Consider the following 23270-nt stretch of genomic DNA (forward strand, 5'->3'; position numbering starts at 1 on the left):
ACCTGACTCGGAGGGATGGGATGGAGTGCTCCCCTAAGGGAAAAGTGTTGGAGACTTCAGTGTGACTCCAGCCTTGCGTCACAGGATTGGGAGGGGCGGGTGGGGAGAAGGGAAATGAGGATTGTAAACCCTACCCCTCGCGCCCCCCTCAGGAAAAAAAAAATAAGGTTGTTTAAGAGAGGTGTTTTCTAGACATCTTATGTGAACTTTATTGTCCGATTAAAGATTTCACCACAAATTGAACAAAAATAAGCGCACTTCTTCAAAAGAGGATGGAAGGAGCCCTCTCACTGGCTAAGTCTGCCTCCCTTTGCTGCTCACCAAGAGAACCTGTTTTTCAGGTCACTTCGGTGTCTACATAGATTGGCTGGTGAACTCACCCTTTGTGGAGCCTCTTTGAAAGAGGAGTGTTCAACTGTTTAAAATATTTTGATTAAAATATGCGGAGCCCAAAGAGCCGCAAGCTTCTAGGGAGGAATTAGCTCTTTAGGGAAGAGCTAACCCCCTCTTTCTTTTTAGGGGAGAATAAGAATGGGGGCTGGGGAAGGAATAAGAATAGCAAAGAAGGAAAGAGAGCAAATAGGACATGTTCCGAACAGCTTGGAAAAACTCCTGTGGCTTCATTGTCTCTCTAAAGCCAAAGAATACAAAGACGTAAGCCATTCAGCCCTTCTCCGGTGATGGAAAATGTAAAGCGTTGACGTGCCCCCCCTGTTTAACTTGTTTAACTCTCATTTCAAATTCAGCACTACACTAGCCGTGTGAACTCTGAAGATTTCTTTAGTAATCCATTTTGTAGTTCCGAATCAAAAACAAAGTGAAAGGGTCTGACACAATTTGCTTTTATTTTTAGGCAAATCAACCCTGACCATAGTTAATAAGGGGATTACAATCCAGACTAGGTCTTTACAGATGTAATGTAAATCAAGGGCAGCACATAAAGAAACTGATCCCCTTTGATTGAAGTATGGTAAGAGGACATAGAGAAACTAGCAGCAGTAATCTGATTGTATGGCAATAACACCACCATTTTCTGTCTTTCAGATAAAAATAATGTGGTAAAGCCATGCAGTTCATAAGATGTAAAGGCAGATAAAGGGGGGAGCCATGGCAACATATAGATTAGCTTGATGTTAGAAATGACACGTCTCTGAAAGGGGTGCCGCAGGCTGAAGCCCTTGCTCCAGGCTGTTGGGTATTATGTGAGAACCACACAGACTGGGAAACTGGGATTAGAAAGTATGAAAGCGCCACTTGTGGTCTGGGGTAGCTGAAGCAGCAAAGAAAAGCTGCTCAGTTCTTGCTCATTGGTGGAGGATAATATGGCCTAGGTGCGTTTCATTGACGGCCTTTTTCACAGATTGAGATTGGGGCTGATTAAAGCTTCAGATCACTGCCGTCCCACATAGGCCTCCTTAGGCCTGAAGCTTTTCCTGCTTAACTCCTGGCCTGACAAGCAGCAACCCTTCTGTGGGATTAACTGCACTTGGGGTCTATGTGGACTGCAGGCAGAGACCTGCTGAGCAGGCCCAGGGCGGGGAGGGTTAGATAGGTATGGCCTGAGCTCTCTGAAAATAACACAGAAGCCTTTTGATTCCAGGGCTCTCTCAGACCCCATGGCATCTTCCACAGCATGGCAGCTGCCAAGGTCAACACGGCTTATTGTGCCTTCCATGGCCTCTTTTGTGACTTTTGTCTTTCCCACCCAGGATGAATTTAAAAGGGGAAGGGGAAAATGGAGTTTAGAGTCAAATAAATTTAATATAGCAAAGATACCAACAGACTCTGCCTACATGGTAACTGAACCCTAAATGTGAGTCGTCATAGTTTGGGCTGCCTGGTGTACATTGTAGGACTACAGAAAAGACAGTATGGCCCAGCGCTGAAGTGGAAAACAAGCAGAAGTGCGGTGTTGCTGGCTCTTGTTGCCCTGTCTGTCCCGAACAGCTTTGTCAATAAGCTAGACTTGTGTGTTTGCCCTCCACACTTTTTCCTTCACTGGAGTCTGTGGCCGGTTCCAGGCAGAGTGACACCGAAACCAGGCCAAGCCACGAGGAAGGAAAGATTGACTTCATTATCTCCAATCTGGCACTGCAGAAGTCTCAGCATTTCTTCAGGAAACTCTGAGACACTGGAAACCCTGAAGGCTGCACACCCCCAAGTGTCTTTCTTATGGCGTGGGTTTCGAGGCATTCTACACGAGGGACCCTGCTCTTTCTGTAACGGTTCCACAAGGTCTTGGAAAGTTTCTGTTTCCATGGATGGCTGGTGAAGATCATCGCTACATCTTAAATTTCGTCTTTAGACCCATTTCTCAGCTGAGACTCGACCATACTTTGGGGGTTGTGAATATGGTGCACTTGTTATCTCTTCATTTTCACATCTCAGTGAGAATTACTACCGTCATTACTAAGTAGCTTTCATGGACTAGAAACGTTTAAAAATATTGCTCACAGACCTCCCCGTCCTTTCTCATTTCAGTAATCTCTATCAAAAGATCCCGTGCGTTTGTCTAGCTTCATCAAAGAAGGGACACCCCTAATTGACAAGCTGGTCACATCCTAGCACCTTGCATTCTCCATTTGACAATGATTGCTAATGGCCCATTCAACTAAAGTATTTGCTTGTTAACGGGGAACAGAGCATGATAAAATGTCCAGCAAGCTTGCCGCCTCCTCCAGCTTTTCAGAGGCAGACTGGTGCATATTTATGGCAGGCAGTGACAAAAGAAGAAGCTGAATTGCCCTGGCCCCCAGCTTTCTATTAGGAATGGGGTTAAAGTGATTAAAGAAATGATGCTTAGAAAGCTCTGCTATTTGTTCATGAAACCCATCCAGGGTGAGCTTTGCATCCTACCTGGCTCAGAACTACGACGTGCGGACGCTGCGGGTAAAGAGTGGTAAAGCCTGTGGAAGGTTTCCCACGCACACTGAGTGTTAGCAGGGACCGGTCTGTTGTCCCAGCAGGGAGTCTGCAAAGGGAATCTACGCCATTAAAAGAGTTCCCTTTTCATGTATAAATTCAAGTGTGTAACCCCTAGACATTTTGTCCCAGTGGGTGCATGCTGACTGATTTCAAACTTAAAAAACAAAAACAAAACAACAATAACAAATGAATGCAGGCAAAAGTTCCATTAAAGCAAACCCAGTTGTGTCTGCCTTGATTCTCTAAACAACATACAAAAGACTAGTTGGTACAAATGGCATGGGGTGTGCTGCCCTCAGCTCTCCAAGGCATTGTGTGGGTAAGCAAATGGCCAAGCAAACTTAGAGGCAGTGGTGTGAATGAGCCGTTGGTTGTTGGCCACACTTGCACCACGTCTTCAGGACTATACGTACATTCTGTACAGAATGATTAACAGTCCACTTGGTTTTCTCCAGTGAAGCTCAGTTGCATCCAGTTTTAATAATAGTGCTTGTATCACTCTTGTAGCACTTGCTAGCAAAACTGAGCACTATGCAGATTTTTCAGACACAGTATCTGTGTTGGAGAGAAAGGAGTGAGCCTCAGACAGGCCTGAGGCTCGGCTGATGTGTGTGTTCAGGGGCAGCTTTCTGCTGGCTGGCTGGCTTCTTGCCTCATCTACGTGCATTGCACAGATTCCTGACCTTCAAAGCCAGCAGCGTCTTTGAGATGACCTCTTCCAGATGCTCTTGTTACACCTGACGGCCCTCATGCACAGTGTGCTTCTGCCTCCTGCAAAAATGCTCTGTATGTCAGGCTCATTCTTTCCATCACTAAAACTGGCCCACTGCGTCTTTCCAAAATATTTGCCCTGAGTCAGAATTGTATAATGAGTGAATGGGGCACAGCAGATTATGCCCGCTCTAAATACAGCCAGCTGCAAAAGAAGATAAAAGTATCCATTTTGATTTACCACAAGCATATCTCAAGTACCTTTGAGATTAAAGCAAAGTTGAAGCCCCTCTTCCTGTGGGAAAACGGATCATTCTTATAAAGTACTGTAAAGAACCTTTCCTCAGAAGTAAGGCAGTAAAGAGGACAGAATACAGGCCAGGTTTTCTAGTCATACCCCCAGAGAACCCCCCTTCCCCCATCTGAAAGTAAGACACTGCACTGCCTCCTCTCAACACTCCTCTCTCACTATTGGGCAGCACAAACATCCAGTAAGGATTCCCAGGATTGAGAGCACCGCCCACATTTATGTTGATGTGTGCTGTTTCTTAACCCTATTTATCTGCTCCTTGAGATCCACCCTCTGAGATGGCTCCTGAACTTTAGGGCACCTAAATCCCCTTCAGGGCTTGTGAAAGGAATTTCTGGGTCTGGAGATCAGAGGAGGAGCTGGGAAGTTTATAGTTCTAGAGAGCTCCCAGGTGATGCCATTGCTGCCCTGGCTTCTGTTAGAAGACCCAACTTGGAAATCCATTGCTCTACTGACCTTTTTAGGAAAACAATGCAACACTGGCACATTCTGCTTTGAAAGCCTGTTTCTGGAGCTCTGGGAAAATCTGTTTCCCCACCCCGGCCCCATTTGCTTGAGGGGGCTTAAAGGGCATAGACCAGCCATGTCGATAAGCATTTATGAACTCTTTGTTAGTAGACTTTGAGTGTACTAGATGGAATGTTCTCCTCTTGAGATTCAGGAGACATGGCTGGTAGGGTGTAGTGGGGGGATACACAGGAACAGGGGCAGATGGGCAGCCCCGGTGGGCAGAGTTCAAGGAAGTTGTCCAGACACGGGAAACTTGAGTCTTGAAAGACAGTGGCATATCTAAGCAGAGTCACAGCTGTGAATGAAGAAAATAGTCACCAAGAAACAGAATGCTATTTCAGCCCAGGGGAGTCTGTCTATAAAGTGTCTACCTATAAATGTTCCCCTTTATTTCACATGTCGGATTTGGTACAACTACAAATCCCACAAGTGGCACAAATAGGACCTGTGAAACAGCTAAACCATCCAAGTCAGCTTTCTTTTCAGTGTGAGGCTTACCTGTATCCCTGCTCTTCAATGTGAGTGTGGTAACAAATAGATTAGGCAGTTCCATTTATCGAGGACGGGGTAGAGCTGATTGCAGTGTGTTCATGAGCTCTCACTTTGAAATTTGCCTGGGAATCAATCCCAGATTCACTGTTTTGTTACTGATGTGACTTTGGGACAAGAATCTCCCCCACTGGTCCCGCTTCTTAAGTAGGGACAAGACTAAAATAATGTTAAATAAAAGAGTAATAAAATTGTGGTTGAGATTAAATAAGAGCCTAGCTCTCTGCTTGGAAAAAGAAACCAATAAATGTCAGTTACTGTTAATAAAAATTAATTGAATATCTACTGTGGGGCAGGCTATGGTATGATTTGCTATGTGCAAAGGGAAAAAATGAAAAGACTCTGTTAGTAGTCAAACTTTTGTAACACTGATGTTATTTAAATTTTATCTTGCTTACTTTAGCTCTATAAAGAAAGCACTTTGTGTTTCTTGTCTACTCCCAAGTTACTGCCTTCCTACTTTTGTGCCCATTCAGAGAACACTTATAACCTTTGACACTCTTGTTCAGCACTCCACTATTTACCAAGAGTAGAGCTTTTGAGTCCATTCTGTGTATTTTAGTCAAGGGTCAATTAGAGATTGGCTTGTTGAGTGATTGCATGAATTCCACCTGTAGGGATGGGTGGTGTATGGATTTTAACATTAGTATGACTCAGTATTTCTCATTTAGGAACCTCCTGTCCTGGCGGACCCTATTTTATGTCACAGCAGTGCCAGCTGCTGTTCTCACGGCTGGACAAATACTCATAAAGCTTAATAGTACCACACAAGAGAACTCCTCTTATGATCCCCTCAGTAGAGTGGGAGAAACTGAGGGACAGTTGGCCAGTGAACTTACTCAAGGTCTTAAGTGGCTAAGTAGATTTGGACCCAAAAACTCTGGTGCCAGGCTCTAATCCTCTTGAATTGTCTACTCTCCATTTTTTTGTTGTTAGGGGAGAAGCGTTGGCTGTTGGCTAACTAGCTGGTTGCTCAAAGCAGAACATACAGATGGATAAAAAGAAAGCTGGGTATGACGCCTTCAACTCAGGGCTCATGTCTCATGCTGGCTAGGCAGTCCTAAGTGGGTCTGGGACAGTGGACTCATGCCACTGGAAACAGAATGACCAGCCCATTGGAAGGATGACTTGGGAGATTTTATAACACCTTGCATTTATTGAGCATGGTCCCTCGAACTATTATTTTAATAACTGATCAATCCTGTCTGGAAGGAAGGGGGAAAGGGAGGGGGTCAGATTCTTTGAAGAGAGTTGCATTTGGTGAAATGCTGAGTATGTCAAGCTGAGGAGATAGTATGACATCTTTTTTAGAGTCTCGTCACAATTAAATGCCATTTTATTTTGGATTTTGGGATCTGTGCCAGCTTCCAGCTTGTCAGAGCTGAGAAGACTCAAATCAAGTCCAGGCCTATTTCTACAGCAAACGGGGAGTCTGGCTTGCTGCCTGTGGAGTCTTTCAGTACAGCCCATCTGGCTCTTGATGTTCTGCGAGTTTGGAGCGGTTTGTTTAAGGAAGCCGGGCCGTGCATATTGGTGAGCCTGGGGTTCTCTTCACTCCACCCTGGCACCTTGTGGTTCGCGTGTCCACCACGTTTCTCCTGTGCTCATCAAGCTGCTGACCTGGAGTTTCTGCCCTTCAGAACTCCGGGGGCCCCAGCACAGCCTCCTATCTCCTGCTTGTATGCTCACTTACATTTACTTACTTAGACTGTTGGAATCCACTCACAGGCTTGAACTTCAGGTGTGTTTCTGTATTTTGGTCAAGATGGCTCCAGGCTGCTGGGATTTTTGGGCCCAGTGACAATGGAGTGCTGTTTGCTCACACTTTTACAAGAGTCCCTGTGATCTCTTTGAAGTCAGTAGCCCAGTCTCATTTTGTCTCCACTCCTGGTAGCAGTTTCGTAGCCTGTTTAGATTCTCTTCTCTACCAGCAGCTATTGCAAAGCCATGCGTCATGTCCCACACCCACTCAGGCCTGTGCCTGAACCCCACTCTGGAGCCCCAGAAGGAGGAAGTGTCTGGGAGACAGCCCTTTAGGGGCCTCGAAGGCATTTGCACACCGCCTTGTAAATTGCGTTAGTAGGCTTCTTATACTTTCCTGGCAAGGAGAATCCCAGCTCCCATGGAGCCAGAACGGAGAGTCTTATCTCCTGTCCTGTGTGACGTGCTCCTTAATTCATGCCTTACTTGGAGCATGCACATGACGTATGCCCTTCTGTGAGTCGAGGACCCAGGCCTGCAGAAGGAAGACGTCTGCTGGCTGCCCATTTCCTCACCAAAGGGAGAAGCTCTGTCTTAGTAAGACATGCAAGATGGCTTGAAGAAACAGACAGAATTCTTTGAAATTAGCAAACAGAGCATGCATGGTGATGGAAATGGAGGAGAGAGAGGACTGATGGGAAAGTTCTGATAACCAGAGGGGGTTGGTCCATGACTGGACTCTCAGCTGTCTTCTTCGGGTGTTTTAGAATGCCAGGCTGATCCCTATCAGACTTCTGTATGGCTTTCATCTCTGTGACTTTCCCACTCGGGGAAATGAGCAAATGGATCTGAACACTTCTATCTAAAACAACAGAGCCAGCTGGAAGTGCCCTTTGAATTCCTTTCTCTGTGAGAGCCATTTTTCTCTCTAGTGCCTTACCTATAAATAACATGAGTTCCACCTTCCTTTATAGACTCTTGCTAAAAGCACAGTTGGGAACAAGACTGTACAGGTGCAAACAAATTGTGGTTGGGAAAGAAGCTGCAATGTCTCTTGTCTCTGAGGATTATGAAATCCTAGTTTCTATCTCTCATGGAGGCTAATGTGGTTGTGGAGCCAATGTGACAGCTTGGCCTTTGAGAGCATTCCCTTTTTCGTGTTCCCACTGAGGGCCCAGCTTCACTTGTTCAGGCCCTAGTTTTCCCTTGGTTGCTCCAGTATTGGTAGGTGACAGCTGGGGTGGGGTAGGTTGGGTGGAGGCATGCTAGATCAATTTTGTAAACGAAGACATGCTTTTTTGTTTTGAGGTTGGGTGTTGATTTTGCCTTCCAATTTCACTGTGGAGATTTAACTAGTCTCTGTTAATTTGTGAAATGACAATAGTATCTGTGCACCACAGACTGGATGGATGCCTGTGGAACAAATAAGTAGTAGGAGGTGACGTTTCTTCTTCAGTTGTGGCAGGCATGCATGAAAATTATACCATAGGTTAAAAAAAATCAGTCTCTGTTAGTTTCCTGTAAAAAAAAATCTTTAAACTATGAGAATATTAACTTTGAGTGTTTCAAAATAAAATTTCCTTTAGCCACCAGTGTTTTTGAGCATTAAATCATGAAACACAAGATTCGCATCAAAAGGTGTCAGCTTTCATTCCATTGTGCAGTGCTGTGAGCCGTGAAATGTAAGATGCTTTCACTCCTTGGTCATTGTAGAATGACAGAGGAGAATGGGTAAGATTAAATGATTAAAGTATCCACCTTTGCACACATTTTCAAATGCAAGTTGAGGGCATTGGGTCTAGAAGTGGGATCTTCTAGCTCTGTCACTGAAGAATATTGTTTGGAAAATACATTTCTGTTTTAGACTAGAATTTATTTATTTATTTAGTGTTTGCAAGTGTGTCCCAAGACCTCACCTGGGAGAGTTGCTGAGCTGGTTTGCGAGCCTGTGGGCATCTGAATGTCTGTGCTTCTCATCTTTCCGAGCTTGAAAAGGTTTTGCTGGTGGTTGGTGTGAAGTCTGAAATGTATACCTCCCTCCTTGCTCTCACATTTATAACACTTTAATGGTCCCCAATTGTGAAAGCCTGCTTTTAGGCCCCCATTCTTCTCCTTGAATAAATGGGGTTCAAGTTGCAGATGGTATTTGTTTTAGAAAGCTGTGAAAGAAGAGCACCTGCGAAAACAGCGATTGTTCCAGCACACATACACATTCGAATTAAAGCAGAAAGTGTCAATTAAAGCCTCCAATTACTACTTGATTTCTTGGAGGTTTGAAGGCAGCACGAAGATAGTGGTGTGGAAGTTTCAAGGTAATTACTTGTTACTCTGAGCACTGGTTTCTGGTAACCTAGTTCTATATGAATCTGACACCCCATATCTGAACCCCTCTATTTCTCTGGTTTCAGAGCAAGTCTGCCTGGAAACTTGCTCTGATGTTCAACTGCAAGAGGGGGCAGTAAAGTGCTATCCGCCAGGAGGAAAATCTTTCCCAAGCATTTCTTAGAGCAGGAAGATCCTGGCAGTTATTCTTGTGCTACTTTTACTCTTTTTACAGCACATTCTCCTGTTTGGGGCTTTTGTGTGTGTGTGTGTATGTGTGTGTGGGGGGGGGGGGTCATGGGGCTTAAACTTGGCCTGAGCACTGTCCCTGAGCTCTTCAGCTCAAGGCTACCACCCTACCCTGGAGCTAAGCCCCACTTCCCGTTTTCTAGAGGTTCATTGGAGATACGAGTCTCAGGTCTTTTTGTGTCAGGGCTGGCCTTGAACCTTGGTCCTCAGATGTCAGCCTCCTAAGTAGCTAGGATTACAGGTGTGAGCCACCGTGCCTGGCTGGGGCATTTCTTGAGTATAGTTTCTGAAAGTAGCCACACTCCAGCATTAAATGGGAGCTGTGCAGTATGAATAACCTGCTTGTTTATAAAATGTGCCATTTATGGCTTGTGGCTCAGACTGATCTGCAGAAAGGTTTGTCTTCCTCCGGGCACAGAACATTCCAGAAATGAGTACTGATTTTCTGTTTGTCTGTGCTGGCATTAGGGCTCGAACTCAGGGCCTCAAGCACTCATTTGCCCATTTTACTTAAGGTTGGTTGGTGTTCTGCCACTTGAGCCACGCCATCACGTCCTGATCCGCTGTATTGAGTGCTCTTCTGACTCCATGCAGACCTCCAGGGTCCAAGTAGGGGGAAGAGTTGATGCTCAAGGGTTGGGCTCATCTAGAGAAGCTTGGAGCTAAAATAAGGGAGAAGCTGAAGGACCCTCTACATACAACCCACCCAAACTGCATAGGCTGGGTCCTCTGATACCCCCTTGTCCCCACCGTCCCCCACATTGGCGCTGGAGCCCAGGGTCTGTCCCTGGACTCCTGTTTGCGGATGGTACCCTCCCACTTCAGCCACACTTCTACTTCTGACTTTTTGCTGGCTAATTGTATTTAAGAATCCCACGGATTTTTCTGCCTAGGCTGACTGGAATTTGATCCTCAGATCTCACCCTTCTGTGGGAGCTCGAATTACAGGTGTGAGCCAACAGGCCTAGCTTGTCTGTGTCTGTCTCCATCTGAAATAAGCCATCTATATACAGTGATCACATACTTTCCTGCCTTGCCTAGTGAGTGACCAGGACGTACATGTTATGGTAACATCACCTATGTAAACTCGGGTGGCTATGGCATCACTAGGCCTGTCTGTTGACTGAATATCATTACTGAGCGTGTGATTGAACTATACAGTGATTATTTTGTGTGTGTGCGCGTGCGCGTGCATGCATGCCCATATGTGTATACCCATCCTGGGGCTTGAACTCAGGGCCTGTGTGGTAGCACTCTTATCATTGAGCCATGGCTCCACTGTCTTTCCCTCATCACTCCACTCCAGCCTGTCGATATTTCATTTTCATACGCAACAGCAGCTGTGACAGAATTTGCATTGTCTTGCTACATGCTGAGTACTGTGACTGTATTTCTCAAGTGCCTGATGTCTGCCCTAATAATGCAGCACCAAGACATATTTTATTTAAATGGGTGTTTTCCTGTGTGTGAATGGGATTAGGTATCTCCGGCCCTGAGTCTGAGTTGACACTGTTTAACTAGCAGCTCTCACAGCATCTCCAAGAAGCATTGTCAGCGTGTCTGGAGGGGCTTTCTTTGCCTGACACAGTTCTTTGGACACAGAAACTGGTCAATCCTGTCTGTATCTTTTTGTTCTCATCTCTTTGTTCTGTGTCAGCTTGGTAATTTTCCACGCACTTAGGGCCATGTTAGCTTGCTCTTGTCTGAGGGGTGACTCTTGAATGGGTTTCAATCATCTGGTGTATTCAGGTGTGTTCACTTGTGTGGGAGGCCTACCAGGGGGGTCTCTTCTTCACCTGGTATTTGGACTGTGTCCACACCAGTGGCTTCTCAGTCATCTGGATCTAATCACAGATGGAGCTCCGGGACCTCTGTGCTAAAGGGTCTAGGGTGGGGTCTGGGCAAGGAGAAGAGGAACTGGTGAAGAGGGTCACAAGAGTGTGCTGTGGAGGGGGGGGGTCTCTCAGCATCTCTTGTACAGCTCTCCCATGAGTCCACCTGTTACACTGGGTGAAGTCCGGGAGGAACTGGGCACTTCCTGTCCCCTGTTGTGCCCCAGGCACGCAACACCGTGGGAAGCATCTAGACCAGGCATCCCCACCCAGTCAGTCTGGCCCAGGAAAATTGCATGTGGAAGCCTCTGCAGCACAGGCCGCTAGGTTCTTCTGCTTTCTGAGCATGCTGACAGTGTTTTAAATCAGCCTGGAATTCACATGGGGGTTTGGAGTTTGCGCTGTGTCTCATTAATTTGGCTATGTTCTAGTCATTAACGTTAAAGAATATTGTGTCGCATAATGGCAATAAAAGTTTTTTTTTTAACAATTAGGAATATGAAGTTGAAATGTCTGATGTAAATGGTTTAGAGATCTAATTTAGATGACTAAATATTAATGTTTAATTTAGGTTATTAGAGTTATCCAAAGAATTGCTTGTGGAAATAGTGGACTCCAGTTTGGCACAGGACTTTTTGAAACATGAATTCGTTTTGGTAGGTAATTCTAAATGGAAAACGGATCCTACTATCAAGTCATTTTGCTTCGGGCATGAGGGATTGCATTTTTTTCTTTCTGCATTCTGTAGTCTGCATTATCTGATTCAAAATCATGCTGTCCATTGTCTTGCTTGGAAATGATTCACTGGGAAAATCCAGAGGAATTTTGCCTTTTTCTGCTCACACTCCTTACTCCTTCCCAAGGAGAGTCCCCAGGAAAGCTTGCAAAACCCAGGAAGCTCTGATAGTGGGGTACCAGGTGTGCTGTCCCCTCATGGGAAGATAGCTGGGCACAGAGCTGACCCAGAGAGTCAAAGGCTAGCCCCATTCCCATTCTCTCACCTACCTTGGTCCTGACACACTTTTGGTGTCACTGCCTTTTGTGTAAGATGAAAAATTAGCAGACTGTGACATGGCACCCCTTCTTTTGCACAGTTCACATGAAGTCCCTTCTCTGTCTAGTTGGATTGTAACTATGGGCTGTTCCACTGTGCTGTTTTTGGTTAAAAGATAAATCTTATCTCAATATAACAAACCATCTGTCATAAATAGTCACATAATGATTTAAAATTAGCCGGTTAACCGTGTTTTTTTAAATCACATTTTAAAAGTCAATTTATGACAAGTGTATTATTGACTATCACAAAATATCCAGGGCAGAGACATGTATCTAGACTGCTCATTGCACACATAGCTATTATGCCTTCGATATTACTACACATATATCTATGTTTTGGTTGTTAGGTTTCTAAACAATCTCCATCCAAATGAAACTCAAATATAACTCCCCCAACTTCAAATATAGGAGTAATTTGACTATAATCTAGCACTCATTATGTGCCCTTTAAAAATGGTATTAAGGGGGCCAGGAGTTTGGACTAGTGCTTGCCTGGCTTGCACAAATACCTGGGTTCAATTCCTCAGTACCACATACATAGAAAAAAAGCCAGAAGTGGGGCCGGGAGTTTGGCCTAGTGGTAGAGTGCTTGCCTAGCATGCACGAGGACCCGGGTTCAATTCCTCTGTACCACATACACAGAAAAAAGCCAGAAATGGTGCTGAGGCTCAAGTGGTAGAGCTCTAGCCTTGAGAAAGTCCAAGGACAGTGCTCAGGCCCTGAGCTCAAGCCCAGGACTGGCAAAAAAAAAAAAAAAAAAAAAAAGCCAGAAGTGGTGCTGAGGCTTAAGTGGTAGAGCTCTAACCTTGAGAAAGTCCAAGGATAGTGCTCAGGCCCTGAGTTTAAGCCCCAGGACTGGAAAAAAAAAAAGGTATATAGAAATACTTCATTTGCTATTTACATATACTCTGCTATTTGCATATATTGTCTAAAGTTGGTCTGTCATATTACATGTGAAATACAAATTCCAGTGGTCAGCTTATTCCTTCCTCACCTTTTAGTTCTTGGCCTCCTGATACAATGCACAGATAGCTTCCCCCCTGGTGAAGAAGGGAGAGGAGCGGAGGGGGGGAGGTATTGTTGACTGATCCACAAAACTTTAGCTTTAGACTGTAAAGTAGTGCAGTGAGAACTGAGGTGTGCTGGGAAAGGGACTCACCAGCGTCCTCACCTGGCCTGTGTGCTGGGCGTGAGCAATGCTCAGATGAAGACCACGGTCTGTGCCCTGGACCAGTGCGTCAACCACCAGCAAGAGCTCAGAGCCGGTAAGGTTCTGTCATCAGTCACTCCGGGAATGTCAGCTGCTTCCCTGTTTTATAGCTAAGGAGGGATTGTGGATGGCTGCTGCTGCTTCTACATTCTTCCTCAGTAAAAAGGATTAAAAACAACAATGCCTAAGGAGGTTGTAGGGGAGGCTGACTGCACTCTCCGGGCTGCACCCTTCCCCTGTCAAGTGTTCTGTCGATTTCTTTATCCCACCTGTGTCTTGCATATAGCTGACGGTACTTAATTTGACTCAAGTGTGTGAATGTTAGTAATGTTAGCTTCCAGGTTCTTCTTCTTCTTCTTTTTTTTTTTTTTAAACAAATACATTTTCTCTTGAGCCTCTACCATAAGGCAGCCTTTGGGTTCTCTGTACTGAATCCAGCACACTTTTGGAACCTGCCTTCCTTGAGGGAATTCGATTAAAAATTCTGTGTGACCTGGGCTGCGCCATCATCCTTTCTTTCACTAGAACACCTACCTGGGCCCAAGTAGGTTACCCAGGCCACTGCACTCACGCTTCTATTTGCTGCCCTGTGGGCTTTGCCCAGTGGGAGAGCTCTCAGGAGTGGTGGTCTGTTCTCTGTTGCTGGATGAACACGAAACAGGTCTCGGAGACCTGGGGTGGTTCTCAGCTCAGCCGACTCTGTGTCTGTTGAGAAATCATAGTCTCAGCCACTGACATGACTGATGTGCCTGTCCTTTCCAAAGAGATGTGAAACAGGGACTCTACTTCTACAGTGAGTTCTTTGTGTGGATTTCAAGGAAGATGTGATTTTTTTTTTCTAAAAGAAGCTCTTGAAATAATTTTTTTTGAGGGCCAAAGATTGCATTCTTTCCTCACATTTTTGTCACAATGTGTTCTAAAAGATGAATTGGAATCTCTTGAGGTTTGAGCAGCAGTATGTATGTTAACATCTGAGATTCCCTCCCTGCCTGCTTTCCTCCTCATGCGCCCCCATCTCTGGCCCTGACAAGCCTTTGCAGAACTGGAATGCACACCCTGACTTCAAGGAGGGGATAGTTCATTTGAGGTTTGTTGTTATGTTGCTTTATCCTTCTGAAAGTGCTGTCTCACAGACCCAATCCTGGAAGCCAGGTGGCCCAGGTGTCCTGTGTTCTTGGCCTTCCTTGGTCTGTGCCAGTGGGAGCTATGACTCGGTGCACACCTGGACAGTGAGCAGTGTCCTGTGGAATGATTGGCCTGGGTGGAGGACACCTGCGAGTGAGTGCTTGTGGGGCAGGACACAGATCCCAGAAGCACATGGAATGATGAAAGGGCGTGGGGAGTCAGATCGCAGGTGACTGGAGGAGTCCAGAGACCTGTGCAGATGCCCAGTTTGGGCGCGATATTCTCTCCTGGCTGGATGGACAGCAGTGGTCATGGTGCATTTGGTGTTAGAACTGTCCTGATCTCTGGTGAAGTTGATTGGCCTGACACCAGAGCCAGAGGCACACACCCGAGAGCAGTAATTTGGGAACTCACAGGGGGGACACTTGTTTTCACTTACACAGTGGCCCTTTGTGCCAGCTATGAAAATGGCTGATGTAGGATAGAAAATGTTTGGAGCAGACAGGCCCTGGATTTTGCAAGCACTCAAATATTTCTAAAATTAAGTCAAGGATAGGTATGTGAAACGCAGAGTGGCACAGAAGGTGAATATTTGAGTGCTGATGGAATTTCATTGGTACCTGCTACCTGGCAGCCTACCTCTGGTTTTTAACCCACAGAGCACATCGGAATCCTGGGAGGAAAGATCAGGGGTAACATCTCAAAGCCTTATCCACAATCATCCTTATTCAGTCATTCACTACAACCTGTGGAGTTTATCCACAAAGAAGAGAAGCTTAGAGAGAAGTCATTGATATTCAGGGATCCCTGGGGAGCCTTTTAGCACTGGGGTTTGGGTTTTAGAAATGTCTGCACAGATCTGTGGAAATGGCCGAAAGGTCACAGGGAGGCTCTCTCACCCTTGATCTTTTGTCAGATGTTCTAGAGACTTCTTCAGTGCATACAAGGATGTTTGAAACTACTAGAAAAATAACTCATTTTGAGTTCTGTTTTCCAGTAAGATTGAGTCCAGTTTACCACTTTTTTGTGTGTGTGCAATAAATGTCATATCATCCTACAGTGGGCCCCCCCTTTTTTTAAGGCATGGATGCCAGTCCTAACTATGGGGTTGTCAAGTAACACATTCCTAAGAAGATGGCTTGATAGGGGCCAGGAATTTGGCCTAGTGGTAGAGTGCTTTCCTAGCGTACATGAAGGACCTAGTTTGATTCCTCAGTACCACATACATAGAAAAAACAACAACAACAACAACAAAAAACAACTGGAAGTTGTACTGTGGCTCAAGTGGTAGAGCTCTGGCCTTGAGAAAAAGTCCAAGGACAGTACTCAGGCCCTGAGTTCAAGCCCCACAACTGGCCAAAATAAAAAAAAAAAGAAAGAAGAAGATAGCTTGATGAAAACAAACATTTACAGCACAAATTCTTTCCTGCCATAGAATGTATGGGGTTATTAATGACGAATCTACAACAGTATTGGGGTTTGTGCTTCTTCATCTGTGTAACCACATTTCAGGAAATTTTCAGAAATTAAATGCCTTTGATTAGCATTAATTATGTTACCTCCATGCAGATTTGAGAGTCAAATGCCCTCTATCCATGCTTTATCTCCATCATTGCTTCCTGGTCTTTTGGTCCTCCTGGCTGGTGGGCTTCCTTGGCTAAACACAGCTTGACTTGGAAGGACTCAGAGGACAGGCTTTCTTCTTAGGCTTTAATATTATCATGAGCCGGTGGGTTTGGCTACTTTCTTGACCTGGGATTTCTGCATGTGTCATAAGCATTAGCTCTGGGAGAAGGATGTTCTTTAGGAAGCTCTTGTTTCAGTTTCAAGAAGAATCTCCACATTAGGAAGAATCTTTCAGCAAGCATGGCTAGCAAGAAAGAAAGGGAAGGAGAGAAGCTTTGAACTGTTAACATTCAGGGTATATTGTATCAGTTGTCTTAATTCAAAAGACTTGCTGTTACGAATTAATTGGAGCAAATACATCTCAAGCACTCGGGTGGGGGGGGGGGGGAGGTGAGATTTGTAGAGCAGAGGTGGAAATTGTTGTCCTTGCAAGGAGGTACTCTCCAGTCTGCAGCTGAATCAATACTGGGGACTAATTATTTCTAGTTATCTTTTATGGGTTTGTAAGACATTTCTTTTGTTCAAGGGAATAAAAAACCCATTGTTTGATCAGCGACTGACTAATTATGATAAGTAATTTGAAACAGTCCTGATGAAACTTGTCGGTTAATTAACATCAACAGCAAAAGGAAAGTAACAGAACAACAGTCTCAGTGCCTGCAGTGTTGCCTGGAATTGATGAAACCCTCTTTATGGCATGCTCCATAAGCCAAAGCTGCCAGCGGTTGGGAGGTACACAGGTGGAAAGGTCTGACTCACCTGTCAAGGTGGAGGAGAGTGGACTGTCAGGTCATACGGGAGTGCTGGGATCTTACCAGTGAGGAAAATAGAGTGGAGGTGGGAGGCCATCTGACCCTGAAGCTCAAAGGAAGGAGGACACTGCTTGGCCTGGTTTGGTTTTTGTTGTTGCTTGTTAAGTCTAATTCCCAAATTCATGTGTCCCGTGATTATCTCTACAAAAAGGTTGTGGACAAATACCAGTACAGATCAATAAAAAAGAAAGCTGTGGCTTGAGATAATTCTCATTAAGGATATGAAGTTTTATCAACTCACTGGATTTTCTTTTATGCTTCTAGATTTCTACCTGGACAAGGACTGGTACTATACCCACAGATAGGAGACAAATTGGACATTATTTGCCCCAAAGTGGACTCTAAAACTGTTGGCCAATATGAATATTATAAAGTTTATATGGTTGATAAAGACCAAGCAGATCGATGTACTATTAAGAAGGAAAATACCCCTCTGCTCAACTGTGCCAGACCAGACCAGGATGTGAAATTTACCATCAAGTTTCAAGAATTCAGCCCAAACCTCTGGGGTCTAGAATTTCAGAAGAACAAAGACTACTACATTATATGTAAGTATCATTCTATTCTTTTGTTTTGTAGTAATTAGAATAAGCTAAATAGGTTTGTATCAATTTTTGTCTCCTTAAAATTATCATGATAAAGTGTTTGGTGAGAATCTTTGTTTTTCAAAGAAACTTTAATTGAACCTGGGAATTAATTGAATATAAACAAAAGGGAAAAACTCCTAGAATTCTTACAGTATTGAAATGAATGGTTATGTGAAAATACTTAGCGTTTCTGCAGACAAAAACCATTGACAGGTAAATCTGTGCAATGTCGTTTCTCTTCATCTGTCCATCCATTCACTCTGTCATTTAGTTTTTTCTGTTTCCAGGGACTGAGCATGAGTGTCAGGGATTGAGTAGTGAGCCACATGGCACAATGGTACCCTTTCCTCATAAAGCTAATTGTCCTGAGAGATGGAGCTTAACATGGAAGGATAGGGATTACGGACAAAGCACCTTATACACGTCGCGTTCAATCCAGATTTCACACACACGCGCGCACACACACACACACACACACACACACACACAGATGCCTATTTCAGAATTAGCAGACATATGTCCTTTGGGTCTTATGTAAGACCCAAATGTGAGAAGGCCTAGCTGTGTGTATGTCCTAACCATACCTACTATATGCACATCACATGCTATCACCAAGCCAGAACTGTCCTCAACTGGGTTTTGCTACAGCAGAATCTTGGAAACCAAGAGAGCTGTTGGCATGATTTAAGCAGCAAGATCTTATTTTTTTGGTTTTGTTTTAAAGATGTACCCTTTCTGAGGGTTGAATTTTCCGTGTCTTTCCATAGACTCTATCTCCTGAGAGAACAGCCTCACCTGGCTGGGCTTCTCTATCACTAAACAGCTTCTCTTCAGTTTACTGAACCAGTAACTCAGTGAATGCTTACCTTGGGATCCATGATATGTATTTCTACCACTTTAGTAATTAAAACAAAGGTCGTAGACGTGTAATTATCTTGTCTGAGGCTGTGAAATGCCACAGAGATGGAGAACATATTTTTAAAGCTAACTTGATACACAGAGAGTAGCTTTCCAAGAACAACAAAGAAAAAGAAAAAAATGGTAAATTATGTATTTAATGGAATAATTATCATAAAATGAAAACACGCATTCTGAGATGAAACAAAGCAGATGGGATGGTGAAGTGTACCAAACAATAAGGAAAACTCTAAAAATCTGAAGAAGTTACAGGCTCAAATAAATGGAAACTTTAACCTTATGATAGCCTTCCAAGGTTTTTTAAAGACTTTTTCAGTGGGTGCTCACATCTAGTCCAGTCCTTCCCAAGAATTAGGACTAAGCTCCAACAGACTTATTCAGATGGCTACTGCCCCTGTTGCTGAGCCCATGTCTGCAGACTGGTCTGCCTCATGGAGGTCTGCACAAAGCCAGCACACCTAGCCAGTCTTCCTCTTACTTTTGTTGCTGACTTCATAAAGATGGTTTTGTAAATTCTAAAAGAAACATTGTAATTTCCATAACTCCACTGAGCATAAGTGTGTTTCAGTAAAGACCAAAAGTCAAACCTTTCATGTGAAATAAAATACAGGAAAAGTGAATAAATACATCAGCAATTTACTGACAATGCTTTGCTTAATGCAGTAAGCATGTAATCACGACTTTCTGTCACTCATGAGAGAACTGTACTTGCAAGCAGAGTTTGATTTAAAATGATAATACTAATCTACAGAACGATGACATTCTCTATCTCCTGGGGAAAAAGGAGATGAACATTAACAGGTTCATTATTGGTAGTTAAGCTACTCTGGCTTGCAGAACTTTCTTTGGAGTTTGGATTTACAGTGCAAAAGTGTAGGGTGACCTGAGATGAAAGAATGTTAATTAGAGTGGGGTGTGCTGACACATGCCGTCAGACCTGGACTGGAGAGGATGAGGCAGAAAGATTTACAAATTCTGGACTAGCTTGGACTACATAGTGAGATCCTGTCTCCAAAAATAATACTTTGTCTTAAAACAGACTAGGGTTTCCAGTTTGGAAACGGTGAGACAGTGTTCAGATGGTACCTGTTGAGTTTCTACCCAGAGCTAGCTGTGGCCCAGGACCTATACTTTACTGAAGTCCAGTGACCACTGAACGGAGTTGAAAGGCTTTGCTATGCCAGGCCAGAGGAGGACACTAAAGACACATGGGAAGAGGTAGAAGCCAATTTCTCACCTACCCTGCAACAAAGCTTGTTGAATCACAGGTTTCCCTGGAAAGGAAATGGGAACTGAAATGGACGCATTTTAAAATATGTTAAAAAAATTAATGTTGACTTTATATTGCTGTTCCAAGAATCCCCAAATACCCAAACAAGGGATTCTTATTTTTATTTTTGTCAGTTGCGGGACTTGAACGCAAGGCCTGGGCATGTTGTCCCTGAGCCTCTTTGTACTCAAGGATAGTTCTCTACCACTTGAGCCACAGCGCCCCTTCTGGTTTTTCGTGGTTCATTGGAGGTAAGAGTCTCACAGGAACTTTTCAGGCCGAGCTGGCTTTGCACCATGATCCTCAGATCTCAGCCTTCCAGGCAGCTAGAATCACAGGTCCCTAGAGCCTGGCTAAAAGGGGTTTTTAAGTCATGGATTTCCCTGTTAAATGGATGAGCACAGACACATAGTCACAGTCACATTCTGTTCTGTGTGTTTCAGAAGGAGAGACAAGTATTTGAAGGCAGCAATTTTTATATCAGAACATTCATAACATAGAGCTAGGTGGCATGATGGGAAATACTCAGTGATTGTTGAGGCAGTAAGTGATGTTGGTATTTGAGTTTCCAGGGAGTAGACGACGTGTGTTGTACACTTACATTTGAGGTTTTCCTTTTGTTTTCTTTTATTGCCAGTACTGGAGACTGAACTCAGGCTTCCTCCTCTTGCTTGGAGTTTTCCACTTGAAGGCTAGTGCTCTATCACTGCAGCCACGCCTCCACTTACAACTTTTTGTTGATTAGCTGGAGATAAGAGTCTATGGACTTTTCTTCCCTGGCTGGCTTCTAACCAGGATCTTCAATCTTAGCCTTCTGAGTAGCTAAGGTCGCAGACGTGAGCCACCAGCAGCCAGCTTGGACTTTTAAATCTTTTTCTTCCTTTTTTCCAGTTCTGGGCCTTAAACTCAAGGCCTGAGCACTGTCCTTGGGCTTTCTCAAGGCTAGAGCTCTACCACTTGAGACACAGCACCACTTCTAGCTTTTTTTCTATGTATGTGGTACCGAGGAATCGAACCTGGGCCTTCGTGCATGCTAGGCAAGCACTCTACCACTAGGCCAAACTCTCGGCTCCTGGACTTTTAAATCTTAATGTTTGCTTATTGACACCTTTACCATGGAGAGAATCAGGCCATAGTTCTTCCTGCGTGCCAGTTGCGTGCTCTGGAAGGTAAAGGCAGTGTTGTTTGGAATATTGCTTGATTCCCACCCACAAAGGGACAGTCTGTGTAGAAGACACTATCTCCACCCCCCACCCCTGCTCCTGCCACGTGCGTGGCTCTGGTGATGGGCTGTATCCCAGATGAGCAGTGCTGTGGAGAATTAGGCCAGGAGCCTAGAGTCCTCTGTCTCGGTTCTGCTGCTGCCGGAGCTTACTGAGAAAGTCACTTTAATTTCCTTCTCTAGAAAATACTTTTATCGTTGATGTTGTTCAGACTAATGATGGAGCACTCCTCTGGGTCCCAGCCATTTTCTGGTTGGCTCTCTGGCTGGTGTGCTTCTGCTTAGTGCAGACAGGCTCTGCTCTGCATTCTGTTCAGACTTTCTGCTTCACTGGTGGTTGCCCCCTTTCAAATATACACATCACAGTTTGGGACTTAATGTAAACATTAATATTTAATTAGAGCTGTATTTTTTTAAACCTACCTGTATTACTAGTGAATTCCCTGAAGAAATGACATGACAAAATGATATACACCCTCATTAATTCTGCTCATAGATGATGATTTGCTGTGACACGTGGCACAATGATATATATGGGGTTTCTTCGTGTTTGGAATTGACTTTTTCCAGTGACCTATTTCAGTAATTAGCCTTGGGCTTAATTTGCATAATAAAATCTCCCAATCATTAAATTATCCAAAGATGGGAAGGTTATGACTATTTGGTCTGATCTTCCATTACTGTGCTGCACACCCTCAATTTTCTTAAAAATGTAGTCTTTATTTCATCTAACCTGTAGTCATTTTTATCTAATTGTGAAATTATTTTAACTGCTTGGAGAATAGTCATGTGTTCCGATGTCCCAGGCTCTTGAAGGGAGGTAACTGCTGTCGTGAGACTGGCTGGCATCTGAAGTTTTCTGGGAGGGTTTCTAATCTTAGTTCAAAGGTGACAAATCGAAGCTGAAGGAATCAGCACATTCCGCATGTTTGGTCTTAGTTTCAGCGGCCTGAGAATGTGCTACAGCCTCTTATCCAACTTGAGCGTGAAACCTTCCCAAATCTCACGGAGAGGAGACACGTGAGCCTGGAAGGACGAGAAATCAATATCGCTGTGGGGATCCGTTTTGGGTAACCAGGGACTACAGCAGAGCTCTAGGCAATATCTTCCAATTCAGTTCTACGAGAATTAGGTATTACTTTACCCTAAATCCATACCCAAGCATTGAAATGAGTCTGAGACTTATCGTTTCTAAAGAGTGCTTTATGAAAATTCTGTCACACTCGCACACACACACACACACACACACACACACCCTGAGGCACTCACAGTGTCCCTTCTGGAGGCATAATTACAATGTCTAGTCTGCCTTCTTGAACCTTGAGTGAGTCTAGAGGAACCAGCATACCACAGGCAGCTTATTAATGTGGTTATCCCATGCATTTTTTTGGATATCATGTGAAACTGGAAGGCTCCATAGATGGCTTTCCTGTATTTTTAAGGCATCTAATTTTTTTTTCTGAGCAAAATCACAAAATAAAAATACTTTTACTAATATAATGAAACAGGTTTTTTTGTTTTTGTTTTTGTTTTTGTTTTTAAAGGAGCCAAATTGAGGCCATTCCTTGGTTTGGTTGGGCATATGTATGTATGTTTATTTTCCTCTTTCCTGTTTTTAATTGACTTATTTCTGTGGAGTAAGTGTGTCAAGCTATAACAACATATACAGAATATAGTATAATTTCTTTCCCTAGGAGAGTTCTGGAAGCTTTCAAATTATCTTTGGGGAGTGTGTGTGTGTGTGTGTGTGTGTGTGTGTGTGTGTGTGTGTGTTTTCCGGTCCTAGGGCTTGAACTCAGGTCCTGGGCACTTTCCCTTAGCTTTTTTTTTTTTTTTTTGTGGGTCATAGGGCTTGATCTCTGCCTGAGTGCCGTCCCTGAGCTCTTCAGCTCAAGGCTACTGCCCCTACCCTTGAGCCAAGCCCCATTTCCCATTTTCTAGAGGTGAATTGGAGATAAGAGTCATAGGTCCTTTTGTGCCTGGCTTTGAACCTTGATTCTCAGATCTCAGCCTCCTGAGTAGCTAGGATTACAGATGTGAGCCACCACGCTGGCTCCCTGAGCTTTTGTATGCAGGGCTAATATTCTACCACTTGACTACATCTCAACTTTGGCCTTTTGGTAGGTTTTTTTTTTTTTGTTTTTGAGCTAAGAGACTCCTAGACTTTCCTGCCCAAACTGTCTTTGATCTGCAATCCTCAGCCCTCAGCCTTCTTAGTAGCTAGGATTACAGATGTAAGCCACGGTCACCTGGCTTTGTAGGTGGCTTTTAAGAATGCATATTATCCATAAAGTTTTGTGCAATTTATTGTATTGAATTATTTATGTGTAATAAA

The 23270-nt window shown here is 44.1% G+C and overlaps 1 protein-coding gene across 1 annotated transcript in view; it reads left to right on the forward strand.

Annotated features, from left to right (window-relative positions):
• Nucleotides 1-23270, forward strand: part of Efnb2 (ephrin B2) — a 45682-nt gene that overhangs the window by 4631 nt on the left and 17781 nt on the right. The window contains exon 2 of the mRNA XM_090341897.1: nt 17203-17486. Within this exon, the coding sequence (XP_090198023.1) occupies nt 17203-17486 (284 nt within the window). The remainder of the gene's footprint in view (nt 1-17202; nt 17487-23270) is intronic.

This window comes from Megascapheus bottae, chromosome 11, assembly GCF_031878675.1.
Source record: "Megascapheus bottae isolate mThoBot1 chromosome 11, mThoBot2.hap1, whole genome shotgun sequence".
Lineage (NCBI taxonomy): Eukaryota > Metazoa > Chordata > Mammalia > Rodentia > Geomyidae > Megascapheus > Megascapheus bottae.